A 22841-nucleotide genomic window follows, 5' to 3' on the forward strand; every position below is an offset into this window, starting at 1 on the left:
ACCACCACCACCACCACCACCACCACCAACAACAACAACACCACCACCACCACCACCACCACCACCAACAACAACAACAACAACAACAACACCATCACCACCACCATCACCAACGACAACAACAACAACACCGCCGCCACATCATCTTTCCACGTCCCAAACCTACCAATGAACAATCTCACTTCTTCAGCCCACTTTAGCCACTGACGAAACCAGTCGACTCAAAAACTTAATACTTTAAAATAAACATGTATTGCATACAAGTGAGTTATTTTATTAACCTCAGTGTGATTAATGTAGCCAACTCAGCCGTGATGAAATAAATTGTCGCGGAATTAACTTCAATGCGTCGCGTAACAAACTTTAAGAGCATAAAAGCTTGTGGTGTTGCAAGTAATTATAGGAGGCGGTAGTCACTTACCATCAGGTTTACCGTATGCTCGTTTGAATAGATATTTATAGAAAAAAAAAAACGAGAAATATTTAGCCTAGTATGTGCTTGTTACCTGTAATATATTTGTTTATATATATATATATATATATTATATATATATATATATATATATATATATATATATATATATATATATATATATAAAAGATACTATAGAAATTAATTACTATAAAAAAAAAAACATTTGTTATTCCATTCGCAGTTGCAGTACGAATTCCTACATCGTGCCATACTCAACTACGCCGAGCTCCACAACTTGTTAGAGGACAGTTAAGCGGCTACCACATTGCGGGAATGGTATGAACCAGACCTCTATACCGCTAGCAAATCGCGCGACGATTACGTTGTACCGACGGAGTGATTAATTACATTAGATTTATTAAAACATGTATTGTTCTTAAGACTGGCTGTAATTTCAAATTGTCGTTTGTTCGAATGAAAAATCTCTTATGTAACATACGAGTGTGAAATCTCGAAGAGTCACGGCGGAAACATACGTAAGTTATTTAGTATTATATGAAGTTTTATGTTTACATTTTAATTTACAGTAGATTTTTTCTTATTGAAAACTGAACATTATTTATATGACGAAGTATTAAAAATACAGAGTAAAAAATATTCTGAAATAAAAATGTTTTGTATAATAAAAAAAAAAATCTTACACTTTTTTTCTCTTAAGCAATCTTTCGTTTTAATGAAAAATAGAATATCCACATAAGATGTTTTTCATTTCCAATGACGATGTAATTATTAGATTGAAAAACTGTTTTCGATCTCAATATCTGATTTTTCACTTCTGTTTTTTTTTTTTTTTTTATTAGATATTATTATACGAGGTTTGTCCGGAAAGTACGTATAAAAGTTTTTTAAAAATTTTATTTTACAATTATTCAGGTAAATCAATTTTATCCCCTTCAAAGTACTCCCCCTGTGACATAATGCACTTGTGCCAACGCCGTTTCCACTGTGAGAAGGCTCCTTGAAAGTCCTCTGGTTGTAGGTTTCTCAGCTGCCCCGTCGTAGCTTTTTTTATCTCATTTATGTCCCCCAAATGCCGCCCCCGAAGTACCAATTTGGTTTTTGGGAACAAGAAGAAGTCACACGGGGCCAAATCCGGCGAATAGGGGGGTGTTCGGTCACCGTAATGGAATTTTTACTCAAAAACTCACGGACAACAAGAGAGGTGTGGGCAGGGGCATTGTCGTGGTGAAGAATCCAAAGCCCCTCTCGCGCCAATTCTGGACGAACTCGTGCCACACGAGCTTTGAGGCGTCTGAGCACATCGACGTAGAATTTTCCATCAACTGTCTGGCCTGGAGGGACGAATTCTTGATGGACAATCCCCCGAACATCGAAAAAAACAATCAACATTGTCTCGGCCCTCTCTGAATCTTTTTAGCCACTTGTGGACGGTTGGTTCCTTCACAGCATCATCCCCATAAACTGTTCTGAGATCGGCAAAAATTTCACGGCCATTCTTGCCGAGTTTCGAGAGAAACTTGATTACGACGCGCTGCTCTTCAACGGAAGCGGGCTCCATGCCGACGGGGTTTCGTTAAGAGGTAACTTCACAGATGGCGTGACAAGCCAGTTCGCACCGCACGGCGGTCAGACCAGAACTGAAGCATTGTTAGGGACATAAGGAAGGGGTCCTGCGCTTACCTGGCCTCCCCACTCCTCTTTCTCGCATTCCAGAACACTTTTATACGAACTTTCCGGATAGACCTCGTATACTTTTTAACGCGGGTCCATATTATCCATAGAACTATTTAGACTCTGTACAAATATTTTGTTATATGTTCTAGAATATGATTTGGTGCTGGTTTACATTACGTCAGTTAGTGGCTCAGCTCGAGATGCGTTTAGTGCTATTACTAATATTAGATTGTTGCTCAATAAATTTCTAAGCAGATTATACAAATGTATACAACTTTATACAAATGTACCAAAACATTCCCCTATTTCATTTCGTAAAATAGTACACTATTCAGAAAAATCATAATTCATACATACATTCATTTTTAACAACACGTCTGATATTAGATTTTTCTGAGTTATTGTGTAAATGGAAAATAATTTCACACATCACGAAATGAAAATAGCAATCGTTTATATGCCTAGACATTTCCGCTAACTCTGTGTAAACAATGCCAGTTATCAGCTTTATCTAACTGACGCCTATAACTGGCCTAATGTAAATGTATCCTTAGAGAGCAATCTCGGTTCTCATCAGACTCTCTGTGTATCAAGAGACAAAGAGATCCGATTTTACCATTAATTTACCTCCCATTTTTTCTGTTATTTATTTAAAACCTAACTGCCCGATATGTACCCAGAGAGTTCTTTTTGGTTTAGTATTAATTTTAGTCGAGGAATATACTAAATCAATAATAAATGAAGTATTTTCATACCGTCATTTATCTTATTAAAATTAAATATTCGATTAACAAAAATTATCTGATTATTCTACGTAATCGCCTGTCGATGCCGAGTGGTGACATGGGAAATTTGTTTCCGGCCTATATTTTGTACACCCATAAATGGTGTATATACTAATATTTAAATTGGTTTTTATGCCATTCGGATTCAATGAATAATTAGTAATATTTCTACTAAAGTCTACTATATACATTCTTAAATAATTCGATTTTAAAAACAATATTTGTATATTGTTAGAAAAGAAGTGTTTATTTTTTTAATGCGGAAAAATAATGAAATAAATTGTAACAATTTTTTCCGAATGACAAAAAAACAATTATTGAGTCGACATTTTGAAAGGTACAATGTTTGTACGGACCTATAATGCTCAAATAAGTTAACACACACACACTGATAACTATATTTTGTGTCACTAACGGAAAATATTAAAAGAATGTGTAGCTCACACAACGATAGCTCGTTAATATATAATATGCAAAATTAGTAATTAGTATTTTGTAATACTAAACTATTGTTAAACGTTTGAAATTAAGATAAAAAGAAAGTGTTGTGTTGAGTGAATGACTATGACAATGATGCGTCATTTATTGAGTCATGCGTCATTGAGACAAAAGTCCCTAAATTCATAAAAGTGATTCTTGAATTTAGCACTGCTGTTATGATAACCAATATGTTAATTTATATGATACCGTAAGAGAAATAATATGAATTTTATTATAGTAATGCTAAAATGCGACATTAAACATTGGGCATGATAATAAACTTTGGGGTCGATTCTGAAGCGTCATTCTCTAAATTTATGTCTAAAAATAAAATTTCACGTTTTATATCACAGTGAAATTGTAATTCTAATGGTAAAAATGCACTAAATTTCTAATGGATTTAAGTCGAAATTATTATAAACTTGGTAACAGTCCATTAAATAGCACTTTCGGGAAAATCTAATTAGAATTATTAATTTTTCCCATTCGTGTTTCTACCGTGAAGCAGTTGTGTTTGCACGGCTGTGTTTCGGTTTAATGGGTGGGATATGGCGTGAATTTACTGGGTACAGAGGAATAACACCTGAGTCCTCGGAATGGCAACGCATGGGGGGTATCATGGGCGAAACAGTATACTCTGTTACGTCGATGGTACTGCTCATGTCTATAGGCGGTTACCACTTTCCATCAGGTGGGCCGTCAGCTTGTTTGCCATTCTAAGTTGTACAAAAAAAATTTTAAAGATATATTTAGAGAATGACATCTCAGAATCGTCTCCATTGAGATGTAATCTGCAAAATAAAACACGCATATACTTTATTATAATATAATTTGTTTTTAATATACCTATAATATTACAATTCCGATATTGTCTTTGTATAATGACGGTTTAGTTGTCAGTGTGTGCGTGTTAACGACACGCCGAGTGAAGCTAATATTATCGAATATATCACACTAAATTAATATTAAGTCTAGTTTTTGTACGTGATTTTATATACTTTTCTTTTGCTAGTTAATTTAATTAATTGAGTTTGGTACTAGAATGTTTACAAAATATAATATTATTAATGAAATTATAGCAAAAAATAAATATTACAATGGATCAAATTTGAAATAATGATGCCATTATAAGAATAATTAATTATAAACATAAAATTATTAGGATTAAATATCTATAGAGTTCTATTGCTCTAGAAATTCAAGCATTCTTCCTAAATTCATTTTGGATCTGAGAAAATTCCATATTGTTTTTGTATCGATCGAGAGAGGGTCTGTTATCTAAAAAAAATTTTTTTGAAATTTAAATCGTATAAATTGTATATAACAATGGAGTCATTCTCTAAACTTATTTCAAAAAGTCAAATTTTAGAGATAACTTTAGATTAGATAGAATTAGACAAATTCAAATTATAAGCGTGATGGAATAAAAACTGAACTGTGATTCTCTAAAATTTCTCCTAAAATAGGTGGGGATTTTAGAAATAGGTTTAGAGGCTGAGTTCTTTTTTTTATTCAGTATTGAGAATGTTACGTCATTAATAGTACCACACTCAATAATGACCTGCGGGTCTACCATGAAATGAAATTCCGAAATTTCGGACTCAATTTCGTGTTTTTGTTTATACCAAAATCGGACCAATAAATGTAGTTTAACATTTCGTTCGACATACATCCTATCATAAAAGTCCAAAGGAACAATATTTTAACATTTTTAATATTTCCAAATGGCATGTATTATGTAATTTTAACATCAAATTTGTGTTTCGTTCGGACCCGAAATTTCGGAAAACATTTCATGGTAGACCTTCAGATCTTTATTCCAATCTCACAAATTTTTAGGTATATAGATATTTCTTATTAGATGCTTCGTCTTCTTTCTACTGTAGTGAAATAAAAGAGACAGGTGACTGAAAAAAAACTCTTTTATAAGTGCTTTTTACCCGTTCACTATTATTTTAAACATCGTTAATATTATTATTTGATTTATTAATGAAGTTTCATTAAATTTCATTAATCAATTGAACAATGTATTCGACGTCTATGTACAAATGAGTGAATATCCGAGTATAAGTTTTTTTTATAACCGTAGCATAGTAGATAGGTATATGGAATCCGCTTCGCTTCAACATGTTTATGCTTCGACTTTAAATATGTTCTTACATCGTGCGATAAAATTTCTTATTATAATTAATGATATAAGCTTTATAAAGTGGCAACATCATAGAAATTCTCTCTTTGGAATCAACTTCCAGCAGCAGTATTTCCATAACGATACTACGTCATAACCTTCAAGAAAAGAGCATATTCCTTTTTTAAAGGTCTTAGCACACCTGCAATGCCGCTGGTGTTGTGGGTGATCATGGGCGGCGGTAGTCACTTACAATTAAAAAAATAATGTTGTCTCTTGCATTTATTTATTTAAAGAATCACCAACGTAACATAAGATATAGTGAAACATTTTAATACAGTAGTGAATTGCGGCAAACTGTTTTTACATTTAGAGCATGTCTTGTATTTGTGAAACATTAATAAATGGAATTTATATGGTACTTTATTCCCTTAGTTATACTTTGGAACATTCTAGAGATGATAATTACTAAATTATTTTAGTAATACTAAATGCATAATAAAACTACAAGTGCCTAATTTCAAGCAATACGATTATTCGTCTAAATAAGGCGCCCTCTAGCGTGGAAAGTTTGAAAACACTTACTAGAGGATATATTTGCCTTCCGATTCACGAAGCAAGTGGCAATTTAAAAAAATCTGTCCTTTTAAGCCGAGATACGATTTTAGTATCTCCGGAGGGTAATCAACCGTTGTCAAACTGAGCTAGCAGCGCTCAACGCCAATCGAGCAATGACTCGTCAAGTTTAGCAACTTCGCACGATCGCACGATGCAAGAATACATGCAACCAGCGACAACGCTTCCAAACTTATATAAGTTTTCCGAATCGCCACTTTGAAAAGGTCAACATTAAATTCGAAAAACTTATACAAATTAATAATAGCATAGCGGTAGATCTGTCATAGTATATTATATAGTAGTTTTTTTTTTTTTTTTTTTTGGTATAGATACTATCTGATCCACTCAACTTGGCACTTTGCAACTATTGTAGAGTGAAATAGAAATAGTAGTTAGCCTTTTAAGACCGTGTTCTGTCAAGATAATTGAAAAATGCTTAATTTGAAACACTAAAGTTTATAGCTTCCCATATTTGACGAGTGTACGCGTTATTATGGGGGATTAATTTTTTTTTTTTTTTACCATCTTTCACATGTTTCATGTTTTTCAATTTTATTGGTAGAACCTGTACTTAAAATGTTTCTCGCGATTTCTATTTCAACCTGTGTTTACCACGATAATTTATAATAAACCGTTGTATGTACAGAGTGAGGGAGCTAGAGTGAGACGTGTCGAGTTAAGTCGATCGATTTGTAAATACCAAAAGAGATCATGTCCAAAGAGGAGTAGACATTAAAATATCATGGAGTAAATGTAATTTTTTAAATTATTTATTTTGATAATAATAAACAAGCGATGGCCATATAGTGCATTTGTAACCGATTTAAGTTAATATAATTGTAAAATTAAGATTTACGAATCGGTGTTTAGGTTGGTTCTCAAAAGAATCAAAACAGTAAGGCCAAAAAAATATTTAAAAATATACTTACCCCAATGTTAGCACAAGTTTTTTTTTTTTTTATAAAGGTGCGTGCATAGTCTGTAAATACTCCGTAAGTCGTAACGCATTCAGTAGTTTTGTTTCTACAGCGAGCACGGCGCTTGAAAGCGCTTTTTTGATGTATTTACTATATTGGTTAATATGTTTTTTGTATGAACAGTACAAGACCAGTATTGTCTTGTCGATGTACGACTGTCTAAGTAGGTATATTTATTAATTAAGCTATGTAATTAGATTTTGTATGAGCTAAACAAAATATACAATGTGTTAACGTTGCTGATTGGGATGCATATGGATTTCTCGACTGTGCTGCTCATTTTGTCTTTTCGATATTTTTTTTTTAATGGACAACCATAAAATATATAAATGAATTAAGTTTTATTTGTTTGTCAATGCGAACTATTTTCTCCTAATGATGTATTGTAGAAACAACGTATACAATTCCATGGAGATGTATCTAATTTTCCACTTGCTAACACAGCATCCTGTAACATTACTGCTGTATATTTATACAATATTTTGTTAATAATATTTGAAAATTAATATTAAATTTTTGATTTTTACACCGCAAAAGTTTTATGTTTTATAAGAGATGGGAATTTACCCGATTAGATTAGACCATTATTTTTTACGACGGTTAGATTACAGCGGCCGGTGTAACTTGGTCGAAACGTCGACATAATTCATGTAAATTATCACAATTTACCTAAATTAATCGCGTAAATACTGAAATTTATAAGAGACCGGTCTCTTATAAAGCATAAAGTATTTGAACAGCACAGTACAATGGGACAACACATTTTACGGGTTTTACAAACACCGTCAAAGGTCCCAAATAATAATGTTCGTGTAAGGAGGACTTGCATATTGTTCACCTATATATAGGCTTATGGGCGAGGCTCGTGTCCAGCAGTGGACGAATAATGGCTGAAAAAATCATGATAGGCTTATAAGTCATAGCTTTAAATAATTTCAGTTAATTTTTTATTTTTAACAGTACAATGTATTGTATTGTTTAAATGTATTCACAGATAAATGAGTCGGACAATCGAGTTATGGAATCCCCTTCCGAGATCTCTGTTACCTGCCAAGTATGTTGGAACTTGGATTCCTTCAAGTATTGCAGAGGGAAAAGGAGATTGTTAGTAATGGGGATCTGACGACTCTATTGCTAGCAATATACCCTTATCAGATCGACCTCCACGCGATTCCTCCTGGAAACCATCGTGGTTAATACCTTGCTTTTTTCTGCTTTTGCTGAATCCATGATGATAGATGATCTGCTTTCACCCTTACCTATCATCCATTATTTGTGCTCCGCCAATAGCGCAGGTAGGGTTACCATTCCATTATGATGCATAAAGAACACCCTGCCCGATATCGGTATACGCTATCAGGGCACCAATGAGCGGTTATAGGTGTAGGTGAAAGCAAGTTAATTAGCCCATCGTGACGAATTCATTAGGAATTAACTATGATAGTTTCTAGGGTGAACCGCGTGAAGTACGTCCTGGTAAGGTGTATACCTAGCTATGGAGCCGTTAGATTCCCATTACTAACAATCTCTTTCCCCTTCGCATTGCACTGATCGTCGCTGTCTCGCTCTGTTTCATGCGCGCGGTAGCGAAAATGTGTCTATCGATGTATTCGTTTGTCATTTTTCTATGGGTTGGGGGGATATCTGGTCCTTCAATAAACCATACACTCCAATGAAATTACATACACTTTTCTTATATTTATTATGTTAACACAATAATATGCAAGTCCTAAGCGTGACTGATTCCGTATGTTTTTTTAGCTTTTTGTAACGATATAAAGATTAATGTAGGAATGTTACAATCTTTTTATATAAAAAAAAATCGATACTAAGTTAGGTTAGGACAAATTTTGTGAAATACAGTGTGAATCGAAGTGAGTGCAATATGTGTCTGACCGGCTTAGTTCACTCAATTAATATATATGTAATAACTCGAAGAGTGTTTATACTGCAGGCCTACAGGCAATGTTTTATGTCAAAATTAATAACGAACATTATTTTTCAGTAATAATTTAAATATTAAAACGTTAAATGCCTATTTCATTATAAAAATATTTCTATAATAATTAACTGAAACACGCAAATTTACAATATATTACACTCATTCCGTTTGACCACTGATAAATACTAGATACGTACTGTGAGCCGTTTTTGTTATTATATGGTAAAAAGAAAGAGATGCGCTAAATATTTTTTTATACTTGCGTCCCTTTCGCTCCGTCACAAATATGCACATCACAGTTGCGTCTTTTCAATTCACAACATGAGATACTGTATTAGTCATACCAGTTTAGTTCATATTTTTATTTGTGCAATGTATGACGAATGTATGACTAAAATGGTATGACGAATGGCTTTATATTAGAACGCTTATTGTGTACTGACGATCGCATACATATGTAGATCGTACAGAAGTTATTTGTATTTTAATTTTATCCCTCAATATATTATGTAACACAAATAATGTATATTAAATTGTATTTTTTTTTTTTTTAGTGGGTGATAATGTAATGGTAACCCCACCCGCGCTATTGGTATACACCGGCGGGGCACCAGTGAAGGATGATAGGTGAGGATGAAGCAGGTCAGTTAGCCCATCGTGACGAATTCAACAAGAATTGTTTACGATGGTTTCCAGGGGGAACCACGTGGAGGTCGACCTAACAGGGTATATTGCTAGCAATGGGGCTGTCAAACTCTATTGCTAACAATCCCTTTCCCCCCTATTAAATTGTATTGTATACTAACGACTCGCTCCAACTTCACACGGGTTGATAGAAAAATTATATGTAGCCTATATTGTGGACAATGTACAATAGTATAATATACAACACTAGCGACCCGCCCCGGCTTCGCACGGGTGCACATTACATCACATCACATTAGAAACCTCTAAAATTATCAGTGTTTCTCTATTATGCGTGTATTATACATATAAACATTCCTCTTGGATCACTCTATCTATAAAAAAAAAACCGCATCAAAATCCGTTGCGTAGTTTTAAAGATCTAAGCTTACATAGGGACGGACAGACGGGTAGCGTCTTTGTTTTATACTAGTGCTTATACGTAATGATTATATTTTAATATACAACACGTAGATTTTTTTTTTATAATAGATTAAATATTTTTTAAGTTTATCCGTTACAAACAAACAAATATACAAAAAAATCCTATTTTTCCTCTTTATAATATTAATATAGATAAGAAATCACATTTTATTGTTTGTTTCATTTCACATTTCATTTGTCATTACAGCTCCACCGACAAGAGCGCAGTTCTTATAAGTTCTTAAAATATTGTTTTGATACATATTACCGTCTATTTGGTAATACAAGTTGGTAATGGTTTAAAAAGATATTTAAAAAGTTGTTATTAAGTGTATTTAATTGTTATTCAACGGTCAGGAGTTGTGTTTATGTACGATAAAAATTAATAAAAATAGGTCTTAATGAAAAATTCTTCAAAAAAAGTTGCTAATTTTTTTAATAATAATCTTCTATCTTCACTTAAATCCAGTCTCTAAATAATACAAAACTAAGTTGCTTTCTGCCGTCTGTACGTTTAGATCATTTAAACTACGCAACGGATTTTAATGCGGTTTACATCAATTGATAGTGATTCAAGAGGAGGGTTTATATTTATTGTTTTGTTTGTTAATTAATATAACGATAATTGTTTAAGATGTCGGAATCTAATCGACTGACAACTTTCATCGAAAATGCTGAAATATAACAAAATGTATGATGGAATCGTTCCCCTTTATTAGAACTACAAAAAAAAAATCAATGATGGCATTCTATATTACATAGATAGGTTTCTATAAGCATTTTAATGATTAAAAAAAAATATACAAATTGGTGAAGCAACTTAATAATAATCACAATTGTTCCTTTCGATATTTGAGCCGGGTCGCCGGCTGGTTTTTACCTCGCTTTTCGTAATTTGAAAAATAGAATAGGTACTCACCTGCGAACAATTCCAGCAGCTCTCTACAGGATCCGGTGTTCTGATGGTCAGAAAGATGACACGAAACACAGCAGAAATATATTATTCGTTAATTAATTTGTAGGAGAGCGGCCAGTCGCGGTTACTCATACGATGTTCGAAACGGAAGAAGCGATAGGCGCGAGAGGGCAGCACCGACAAAGATCGGACGCAATCAGTCCATAGCCCACAGCTAACTACTAAAATTGCGAGCATGCAAAGTACCTATTCCTTATATATAACGAAAAGCGAGTAGGCACAAATATTAATATAAATAATAACAAATTATCTGGAGTTTTTTTTTCTTTAATGGTTGATAATGGAATGGTAACCCCACCCGCGCTATCGGAATACATCGGCGGGGCACCAGTGAAGGATGATAGGTGAGGATGAAGCAGGTCAGTTAGCCCATCGTGACGAATTCAACAAGAATTGTTCACGGTGGTTTTCAGGGGAAACCACATGGAGATCGACCTATTAGGGCATATTGCTAGCAATGGGGCTGTTAAACTCCATTGCCAACAATCCCTTTCCCCCAATTATGTGGAGTTTGGAAAGCTATTTAGACCGTACACCACATTGTTTCTATATTGCACCCGTGCGAAGCCGGGGCGGGTCGCTAGTACATTATGTCATATAGATATATTATATGTGTTACATATATATGTAAAATGATTATACAAAATTAATATTTTGTTACTGTAATAGTGATATATAACATTTGGTAATTATTTTTAAATGTTATCGCTTATTTTGTAAATATTATACGTAAGTACCGCATCACACACGCCTTTGAATGTATTTCATTAATTTAATTTTCGTATATAAGTATTGGCGTTTGTAATACTGAGAATTATCATTTTATTGTTTTAATTTTGTAAATAAATACGCAGGTCATGTAATACAATATTTTTGAAAATATACCACTATTTAGAATTATTTTGTTTCATTGCTTGTTTGCCTAGACCACTTACCGCAATATCGTATTACGTTAACCGGCTAGTGTAGCGTTAAACGGTGTCGCGGGTTCGGTTCCTGTTCAATACAATTATTTCTATTCATTAGTGTTGTAGTAAATACCCTTGAGTATTTATATTGTATGGATTTTTATTTAACTACAATTTTCAATGTTTTTAAAGTGCTTTGGTAGTGAACTAAAATATTAATTATGCAATGATACTGTGTCATATTATAAGGGGCATTTCTTTAAATAACTTGATTTAAAATTCGTCATTTATATACATAGTTGAGTGGGACAAAGATGCCCAAACAGCTAATGTTATACAAAGACATATAGTAGATATTTCATTTTTGGTTGAACGAGTACGCGTACACACAGATATACTTATGTATGTAAATATTTACTGGCCCTCTACACAAATCTTAGATCATATTGTATTAAAATGGAAATTGCATAAAGCTCGACTGTAGATTACAATATATTTTTTACGATAACAAGATATCTCAATATTTTATGAATTACTCTTTTCTTAGTTTTAAAAGAATCTAATCAAAGAAATTTCTAAAACAAGGAAGGAAATTTCTCGTACTCTCCATTCATTGGATGTTTAGGATATTGTTCTGGAGTATAAATGAAGGTTCCCGACTTTTCTTACAGTATTACGTTAATCGTTAATAACTGATAGATGGCGGTAGTAACAAGACCGTTATTTTTTTCTGGAATGTAGATGAAGGTTCCCGGGTTTTCTAACATTACGTTACTTCTACTAATCGATAGATGGCGGTAGTAAGAAGACCGTTAATTTTTTTCTGGAATGTAGATGAAGGTTCCCGGGTTTTCTAACATTACGTTACTTCTACTAATCGATAGATGGCGGTAGTAATAAGACCGTTAATTTTTTTCTGGAATGTAGATGAAGGTTCCCGGGTTTTCTAACATTACGTTATTTCTACTAATCGATAGATAGCGGTAGTAACACAGTGGTCTAATTTTACAAGAATATAATTAAATTATTATTGTCAAACCAACTGCAAAAGATCAATAAGTATGTTCTTAAAATTATAGAACTTTTACCGTAAACTCAATAGTGATAAAAACTTGTCATGTAGGTATAGAATAAAATATTTTTTTAAAAAAATAAGAAGGTAGCCAAGGCACTTGTAATTTAAAAACTATAGTACTTAATCGAACACTAAATACAATACTGGTAGTTTCCTATATATCTAAATACAATAGATTATTTTAAGGTATATAAGTATTTATTTTTATTAAAACTTTTCGCTCGCTACTTCGTTCGTGTAAATTTCAGATGTAGTAAACGGGTATATTAGTTTTTTTTTTTTAATGGATGATAATGAAATGGTTATCCCGCCTGCGCTATCGGTATTCACTGGCGGGGCACCAATGATGGATGATAGATGACGGATTCCACAAGTATTAACCACGATGGTTTCCCTGGAACCGCGTGGAGGTCGATCTGATAAGGTATACTACAATCAAAAGGTTTACTAATCCCCATTACAATCAATCCCTTTTCTCCCTAAGAATAAGTTTTAGATGGCGTATCAAGATGAAACATTTTTTATGCAACTTAGAATGGCAAACAAGCTGATGGCCCACCTAATAGAAAGTGGTAACCGTCGCCTATAGACATGAACAGTACCATGGACATAACAAAGTATACTGTTCGCTCTTGATACCCCCCATGCGTTGCCATTCCTGAGGACTCAGGTTTATTTCTCTGTACCCTGTAAGTTTACTACCATATCCCACCCTTCAAACCGAAACACAGCCATGCAATCACAACTGCTATACGATTAAAACACGAATGGGACCGAGGTGCCCAAGCAAACGACTTTTGTACAAAGTCTCCCTCTGGTAAACTATATTTTAACTACATACATTAGATTTTAAGTTAAACTTTTAGGAACAACTGAAACTGAAAACCGCATCCAATTTGGTGCAGTAATTTTTGCATGATGTCAGAACAAACATAGTTGGTGTATATTTTCTGTTTTTAAAAATTATTATTTTGCCAGCTATTAGTCTTCTTAAGACCTTCATATTAATTTTTCATGTACAAACATCGTCTATTTATAATTTTATTAGGTAAGTAGATAGGTTAGTAAGATATTTTTAGACACAAGATATTCAAAACACAAGTCTACGCGTTCACCGCAGAGCTCACCGCAAGCCGCTGTTTGTCGTATCTCCTCTGTTTCAAAACTGTCCCCTTGATATTGAGTAGAGTCTAGGGATCTTTGGTGTTAATATATCCAGCTATGTTCAGTTTTACGGCCATTTGGAGAAAAAAAACTTCGATGGCCTCCAGAAAGTTAAACAAAAAAAGTTATATTATAGAAATAAAAGTTACTAGGGTTACTGGGGGGGAAAGGGATTGTTAGTAATGGAGACTGAGTATCCTATTGCTACCAATATATCCAACCAGGTCGACCTCCTCGCGGTTCTCCCTGGAAACGATCATGGTTAATTCCTGATGAATTCATCATGATGGGCTAACTGGCCTGTTTTCATTCTCATCAATCACCCTTTACTGGTACTCCGCCAGCCTATCCCGTTAGCGCAGGCGGGATTACCATACCATTTTCACTCATCAAAAAAAACAAGATACTGAGCAAGTACAATGAAACGCTAAATTTTACGCTGCAACATTTTTAATGTTTATATAATTTATCAAAGTCGTGTAAATTTCTTAAATAACATCATGCAATTTGAGATCGCAATGATCTGTTTTTATTTCAGGTTCAGGTAAATAGGTAATCAAACACAGAATAATAAAAGTAAGTATCTATATTGATTGTAAACAGCGACGTGGTAAATTCGTAGCACTACACCTTTGTGTATTCGAGAATCATCTACTTAACGCTAGATGTCAGTATAATATATAAACTTACTCAAAGCGGGACATTTAATTCATTCTAGATTGACTCGAGACAGCGCCGAACGCATATAATCGAATCGAAGCCTATCGTCAGTATTTTTTAAATTATTGTGATAATAAAATACAAAGCAATGAAGAAATTCCATGGATTTTCGTACTGCCTAATGTTGGCTATTATATTTTTCGTCATTGGAGCACACAGATTCGCGTTTGCGGACGAAAAATGTCAAGGAGATCGCAATAGATTATTAGACCAGACTTTCGGAATGCCTTTAACATCTGATGATATTTTAACAACTATGATGACTCCATGGATGTTCCAAGACTACTTCCGACCCTGGAGAATACTAGCTTCGCTATCAAGAGATTTGGGATCAACGATAAAAACTGACAAAAGCAAGTTCCAAATTAATCTGGATGTTCAATATTTCGCTCCCGAGGAGATATCTGTAAAAACAGCTGATGGATATGTAGTTATCGAAGCTAAGCACGAAGAGAAGGAGGATGAACATGGTTTTGTATCAAGACAGTTTGTGAGGAAGTATGCATTGCCTGACGATGTAGAGTCGGAAAATGTAGTATCCGAATTATCAAGTGACGGTATTTTAACAGTGAGTGCTCCAAGAAAAGTGATCGATGAGAAAGGAGTAAGAATCGTTCCTATAACCAAGACTGGCCCGGTACGTAAGGAGTCGAGTGAGGCGAAGAATGACAATCAGGATACGAGTTCATGCAGTGCACCAGATAAAAAAATGTAACGTTTAAAAGACTACATAATAAAAGATACTCTAATAGATTTTAAGTTACAATGTCATTACAAGTACCATTAAGACTGATTTTTTTAAATAAATATTTACAATAATATTTATTTTGTTTTAATTTTTATTAACTAGATAAATATTAAATTGTTCCCGCAACTCCAATTGTATAAAACCTATTTATCTTATGAATTCGGGAATTCGAGGAAATTTATATTTAGTTTACCTACTACTACAATTACTTTTAGAGTAATAAAAAAATGTTTAAATAAAGGCAAATTACTTTATTTCCTAAAAAAATAATGCCATCAATACTAAATTCAAAATATATCTAGCATTTAGTGAAAATTAAGTTAGGTATACCTACATATATTGCCTAGCTATCCTGCCAGTGTTTGTGCCCCAAAAAGATCATAATATTTGCTGTAAATGAATGTTTGATACGAGATTCTTTAGTGACGTTAAAAATAATTATAAATTTTAAGTGCTGAAAATAAGAACATTATAAATATATATATATTTTTTAATTGTCATTGTTGTAATCTAAATTTATTTTTATGATAAGTAAAAAATACTTTGACAAAAAAGTTTATTATTTTTAGCGATTAAAAAAAAATACCTACATAAGTTAACAATTCTATTTTTCTTAGTTTAAAAAATTACGTACTGTAATAAGTCGATAATTCTCAAGTCATCTGTATTATTTTAGTAAGTAAGACCAATTTTGGTTCTATTTTCATACCTATTTTTCAATATTTTTTTTTGATGGGTGAAAATGGAATGGCAGGCTCGCCTGCGCTAACGGTATACGCTGGCGGGGCACCAGTGAAGGATGATAGATGAGAATGAAAACAGGCCAGTTAGCCCATCATGATGAATTCATCAGGAATTAACCATGATAGTTTCCAGGAGGAACCGCGAGAAGGTCGACCTGGTTGGGTATTACTAGTAATGGGATTCTCAGTTTTCATTACTAACAATCCCTTTCCCCCTATTTTTCAATATTAACTTACAGACATTCGCGCTGTATGTTTTATGTTTTATAAATGACAGAAATTAACGATTTGTTAATGGCCGGTATATACAGGTCAAAACGTTAAGATAATTCAGGTAAATTATATTAGTTTATCTTAATGATCGCGGTAGTTTCCGTCTTCCAAAAAAAATACCTAGTATTTTCAATCTGAATATTCTCTTTTGTTGGTACAATACTAATTTTGTAACTATCGAATTGCACAATTTGAAATTATGTAGGTAACTAAAAATAATCTTACTATTATCTACCTACCTATTTATACCATGGAAATAGTGGTTTCACTTTATAAGTAAAAAAGTGTACGGAACACACACAAAACAAGTATATATGTATTACACAAATACAGAAAGTCTAAGTATACCACGGCACAATATAAGTATTGTAAGCAGCGGGGGGAAAGGGATTGTTGGTAATGGGGTTTAACTGACTTATTGCTAGCAATACAACCTGTCAGGTCGACCTCCACGAAGTTCCCCCTGGAAACCATCGTGGTTAATTCTAGTGGAATTCGTCACGATGGGCCAACTGACCTGCTTTCATTGTCACCTATCATCCCTCACTGGTGTCCCGCCAGCGTATACCGATATCACAGGCGGGGTTACTATTCCATTATCACCCATTAAAAAAAATAGGTATTGTGGCCGATTTTTTATTTTTTAATATTTTGTTTTGCTTGAGTACCGCTGTCCCTTTTTTGTTTCAACCGTGAAGCAGTTGTGTTTGCATGACTGTGTTTCGGTTTGAAGGGAATATAGCAGTGAATTTACGGGGTAAAGAGGAATAAAACTAGTCCTCAGGAATGGCAATGCATGGAGATATCATGAATAACACAATTAACATGGAAAGGTTTTGCTGGAAGAAATCTCTTATTAGAGATAAGGTCGCCTTTGTACATTATGTTTATAATGAATTGTAATTAACAGTATGTTTTGTGTACAATAAAGAATAAAGAATGAAACAGTATATGCTATGCCCATAATACTGCGATACATGGTATACATAATCTATAGGCGATGGTTACCACTATCCATCAGGTGGGCCGTCAGCTCTCTTGCTTCTAAATCATAAAAAAAAATCTATCTGTAAAATTTCAATTTGATATAATGTCAAAACGAAATCTTTAAAAACAAATATATATAAAATTCGTAATAGATTTAAGTCAAAATTATTATAAATTCCGTTTGTGATAGTTAATAAAACAGTAATTTCACGAAACTATTAAACTAAAATATTAGGTAAAAAGCTTGGAATATAGTTAAAATGAGAGTTTAGAAAAACGACGCCTTAAAATCTACCCCAGCATTATAGTTATATTATTTGTAGTATAATACAATATTTTTTTTATCTAAGTCCCTGTATGTATTAATATTAACATAATTGAGGATAAAATAAACAATTTAGCTTTGTAGGTCCCGGCGTAGAATAAGCCACCGCTCCCATTCCCGTGGGTATCGTAAAAGGCGACTAAGGGATGGCTAGAGATGGGCAGCAGCTAACCTCTTAAAACATCACCACAAGCCAAACTAAAGTTGCCAATCCGTTTGCCAAACATGGCAACTACTGACAAATCCCTCCCCCCTTATGCGGTTGGCTATGTTCAGAAATGGATAGTAATACAATACAAAAAAAATTCTATTTTCCACTTTATATTAATAATTTGGCAATAACTTTAAAAAATATAACCGACTATAATTATCCTTTTTTCATCTATATGGTTTACCCCTATGTAGTACCTATTTTTGCGAAGCAATTTCTATACTGTATAAATGATTAATGGAACAATAGTAATGTATTTTCCTAATTATAACCTACCCACAGTAATAAAAGTTAATTATAAGAGCGAGTGTCCACGATGTAATTCTATTATATATACTTAAACTCGGTCAACTTTGCTTCAATAAAGTTATAATAACTTTAATACCTTCCTACTTTTTTTTATACAACTTAGAATGGCAAACAAGCTGACAGCCAACCTGATGGAAAGTGGTAACCGTCGCCTATAGACATGAGCAGTACTATGGACGTAACAGAGTATACTGTTTCGCCCATGATACCCCCCATGCGTTGCCATTCCTGAGGACTCAGGTGTTATTCCTCTGTACCCAGTAAATTCACTGCCATACCACCCTTCAAACCGAAACACAGCCATGCAAACACAACTGCTTCACGGCAGAAACACGAATGGGACAGAGGTACCCAAGCAATCGACTTTTGTACAAAGTCTCCCTCTGGTGAAAGTCTACTTCTACCTACCTATTAGAATTGCCCATTTCAAACCATTTATTTTAATTGTAGGTACTATAATATTTTGTGAATAATAAAAACAAATTTTTATTTACGATACACAAGACATTTATTGAATAAAATGTACTTACACAAAAAATAATAGAATAATTAAGTTCAGTCTTATTATAAAATACGTGTTACTTCTACACGTTATAGGAAAAAACATGCAAGATAAGATGAACTGTACTTAAGATTCATATTCACTTTTGTGTATCATTATTTTTTGAAGTCTGATCCTTGACTTCCTTCCGCACAGGTCCAGTCTGAGATATGGGCACAGCCCTTTCGTTCTTCAGCGCCGGAGCCACTTTGGGAGCGATCACAGTCAAGACACCATCAGACGACAATCTGGATTCCACTGTTTCAGGATTGCAGCCGTCGGGCAGTGCGTACCTGCGAGTGAACTGCCGAGAGATGTAGCCGTGTTCGTCCTTCTTTTCCTCGTGTTTACCTTCTATTACGACGTACCCATCGGCTGTTTTCACGGTGATTTCTTCAGGCGCGAAGTGCTGTACATCCAGGTTCACTTGGAATTTCTCCTTGTCGGACTTAATGGTGGAACCGACGTCTCTCACTGCAGCAGCCATTTGACGCCAGGGCCGGTAATAGTCTCTGGACATCATCGGTGAAACGACAGCCGTTAGCAAGTCATCTGGAGTAAGCGACAAACCAAAGTTTTGATCGATCAGGCGATGAGGTTGTTCGTAACCAACGAAGAAAGGTAGCAGAGACATTTTTTCAAATTTAAAAACAGTTCGTTAATAGACAGCGCTGTTGCACCAGTTAACTTCCGATATAGCTTGTGTTCAAATAACATGTCGGAGTGTTGCGCGCCGCGTTTATATAGTAACCGCACTCATTGTGACATCTGGTGGCGAATAGCAAAATAAAGTTTTGAGAAAAGTCTCGATGTGTCTCGATTTCGAATAGCGTAAACATTAGGATTGTGTGTAAAGAATTCAAAATTCAAAATTCAAAATTCAAAAATCATTTATTCATGTAGGACATTTTAGCCGCTTATGAACGTCAAATTTTTACATTATAATTTTATATTTTCCCTACCGTCCAGTTCGGTATATAGATCCAATTGAGAAGAACTGGCAAGAAACTCAATTGAATTACTTTTTTTTTTTTAAAGCCAGTTTATTTACAATGTATATTTATATAGGTGTCTATGTCTAACATTAAATGAAAATTCAGTGCATGAACAACTATTGCCATGCACACTCGTCATTCAAGTAATCGTTTAGTGAGTAATAGGCTTTGCTCAGTAAATATGATTTAACAGATGTTTTGAATTTATTTAAGGGTAATTCCAACATATCCTTTGGTATCTTATTGTAAATTTTTATACCTATTCCCATAAAAGACCTATTAACTTTTTCTAAACGATACTTGGGGACAGCAAGTTTGTCTTTAAATCTAGTATTAATATTATGAATATTGCTGTTTTTTGGAAATAAGTCAAGATTTTTATGAACATATAGAATATTTGAATATATAAATTGAGAAGCAACGGTGAGAATATTTGCCTCTTTGAATTTCTCTCTTAATGAGTCACGACTCTTCATACAGTAGATCGCTCGAACGGCACGTTTTTGTAATATGAATATATTCTTAATATCTGCTTTTCCCCATAGTAATATTCCATAAGAGAGTAAACTATGAAAATAACTAAAATAGACTAATCTAGCAGTATCAGTATCAGTGTACTGTCTAACTTTACGCACGGCAAAAGCTGCTGAACTTAGTTTCGCTGCAAGGCTTTGAATTTGTGCACCCCATTGTGTTTTATTATCTAGTGTGATTCCTAGAAAGACAGTAGATTCTATAAATTCGAGAGATTCGTCATTTAATTTAATATTGCAATTAGTATTAAAAATTTTAGATAGAGAGAAATTAACACATTTTGTTTTTTTAGCGTTTAACATAAGATTGTTAGTTGTAAACCAGTGCAGGAGACGCCGCAAAGCACTATTTACATCGTCATAATTATTAGTCATTCTATTAACTTTAAAAATCAATGAAGTATCGTCTGCAAACAATACTATGCCGCATCTATCCTGCATCTGAATCTGTGCGTGTATGTATAAATAAATTCGTATAGCTGCGCATCTGCTGCACTATTGATCCAATACAATGCACCTACGAGAAGCTTTGAGAACGTTACAGAAACATCAACTTTTAGAAAAGTTCTAGATATAATTTCTAGAATACATATATTTCTGGAATATAATATTTGTATCAAATATTGAACGCGCTTTAATTAAAGATCACAATATAAGACTGTACAAACTTTGTTGGAAATCTAGAATTGTATCGTCAAACAACAATATTTATGTATAATAAATAATAAAAGACTGCCTAAAAGCGGTGCTTATCGCTTATAGTTGTATTTCCATTTGATAAATAGAATTTGGCAGCAAATTTCTACATAAGTCCTTGTCAATGGCCTCGCATGATGAATGTTATGTATGTTACAGTGTATTCTGTGTCACCCATAGAATCGATGATCGTTGCGAAGCAAAATGTGTGCCTATGATCTATGGTAATTCAAAATATGTATAATGTAAGGTACCTATGAAAAATGTCGTGGTCTAAGGTCGTTGTTATACCCTACAAAACAATAATTGTCGTTTATTTGTGCTATTATTATCGGTGCCGTTTAATCATCATCATCATCATCATTTCAGCCATTATCCGTCCACTGCTGGACATAAGCCTTCCACATAAACTGCCATAAAGAACGGTCCTAAGCCACCTGCATCCACTGACTCCCTGCAATGCATTTGAGGTCGTCACTCCGTCTAGAGAGGGGGTCGTCCTACACTGTGTTTACCCGTACGGGGTCATCACTCAAGAACCTTTCTTTCCCGTCGGTTGTCGGTTCTTTGAGCTACATATGTGACCAGCCCATTGCCACTTCAGCTTGTTTATTTTTCGGGCTATGTCGGTTACTTTGGTTCTTTTGTGAATATCCTCGTTTCGGATTCTATCATACAAAGAAATTCCAAGCATAGCCTTCTCCGTAGCCCGCTGAGTAATTTGAAGCTTTTGCATACGGGCAATTGTGTAGGACCATGTTTCGGTTCCATAGGTCATCACTGCCCAGCCGAATTGGATTCGTCGGTTGACCTCTCGGTTGAAGTCGGACTTACCTAATCGGTCAACTTGTGATTGATTTGTTGTTAGATTCGTCACGGTGAGCTAACTGACCTGCTTCATTCTCACCTATCATCCCTCACTGGGGCCCCGCCGGTGTATAACTATAGCGCAGGTGGGGTTACCTTTCCATTATCATCCTTAAAAAAATACCTAGAACCCACTCCACCTGCACAGGGGAGAAGGGATTATATTATTAATACGGACTGACAGTTTCATTGCTAGTATGTACTCTGCCAGGTCGACCTCCCCACACTCCCCCCTGGAAATCGTCGTGCTGAATTCTGGGTGTATTTATCACGACGGGCTAACTGAACTGACTTTTACGCGTATACCGTTAGCGCAAGCGGGATTACCATCCCATTATCATCTATTAAAAATTCCACCTGCGCTATTGTTATAATGATGGCGGGGTACCGGTGATTGATGTAAAATAAGAATAAAGTTAGGTCAGTTAGCTCGTAGTAAAAAGGAATCGCGATAGGTTCCAGAGAGGACCAAGTGGAAGACGAGCTGATTGGGGAAATAGCTTGAAATAGGACTAACAATCACTTTTTCCTCTAATAGGAAGCAGTTGTCATAGTCGAAAATTGCACGACATTTATTGTTGATGAATGAATTAACAAATGAGAATACTTCATTTGCATTATAC

The 22841-nt window shown here is 34.3% G+C and overlaps 3 protein-coding genes across 4 annotated transcripts in view; 2 read left to right on the forward strand and 1 right to left on the reverse strand.

The window, feature by feature from the left end:
• LOC113509995 (tyrosine-protein phosphatase 69D) overlaps positions 1–12020 on the forward strand; it is a 48111-nt gene extending 36091 nt beyond the window's left edge. For both annotated transcript variants that reach the window (XM_052897063.1, XM_052897064.1), the window contains exon 26: positions 657–12020. In XM_052897063.1, the coding sequence (XP_052753023.1) occupies positions 657–728 (72 nt within the window). In that variant the 3' untranslated portion in view covers positions 729–12020. The remainder of the gene's footprint in view (positions 1–656) is intronic.
• Positions 12021–14951: 2931 nt separating this feature from the next.
• Positions 14952–15835, forward strand: LOC113519449 (protein lethal(2)essential for life-like). Its single transcript, XM_026904568.3, has one exon. It carries the CDS (start codon positions 15079–15081, stop codon positions 15703–15705), a length of 627 nt encoding a protein of 208 aa, XP_026760369.2. The 5' UTR covers positions 14952–15078; the 3' UTR covers positions 15706–15835.
• A 3240-nt stretch (positions 15836–19075) lies between these two features.
• LOC113519422 (protein lethal(2)essential for life-like) lies at positions 19076–19855 on the reverse strand. The gene has a single exon (XM_026904523.3). The coding sequence runs from the start codon at positions 19759–19761 to the stop codon at positions 19228–19230; it is 534 nt and encodes a 177-aa protein (XP_026760324.1). The 5' UTR covers positions 19762–19855; the 3' UTR covers positions 19076–19227.
• Positions 19856–22841: the final 2986 nt, after the last annotated feature.

Source organism: Galleria mellonella, unplaced genomic scaffold, assembly GCF_026898425.1.
Source record: "Galleria mellonella isolate WM207_F2 unplaced genomic scaffold, CSIRO_AGI_GalMel_v1 utg352, whole genome shotgun sequence".
Classification (NCBI taxonomy): domain Eukaryota; kingdom Metazoa; phylum Arthropoda; class Insecta; order Lepidoptera; family Pyralidae; genus Galleria; species Galleria mellonella.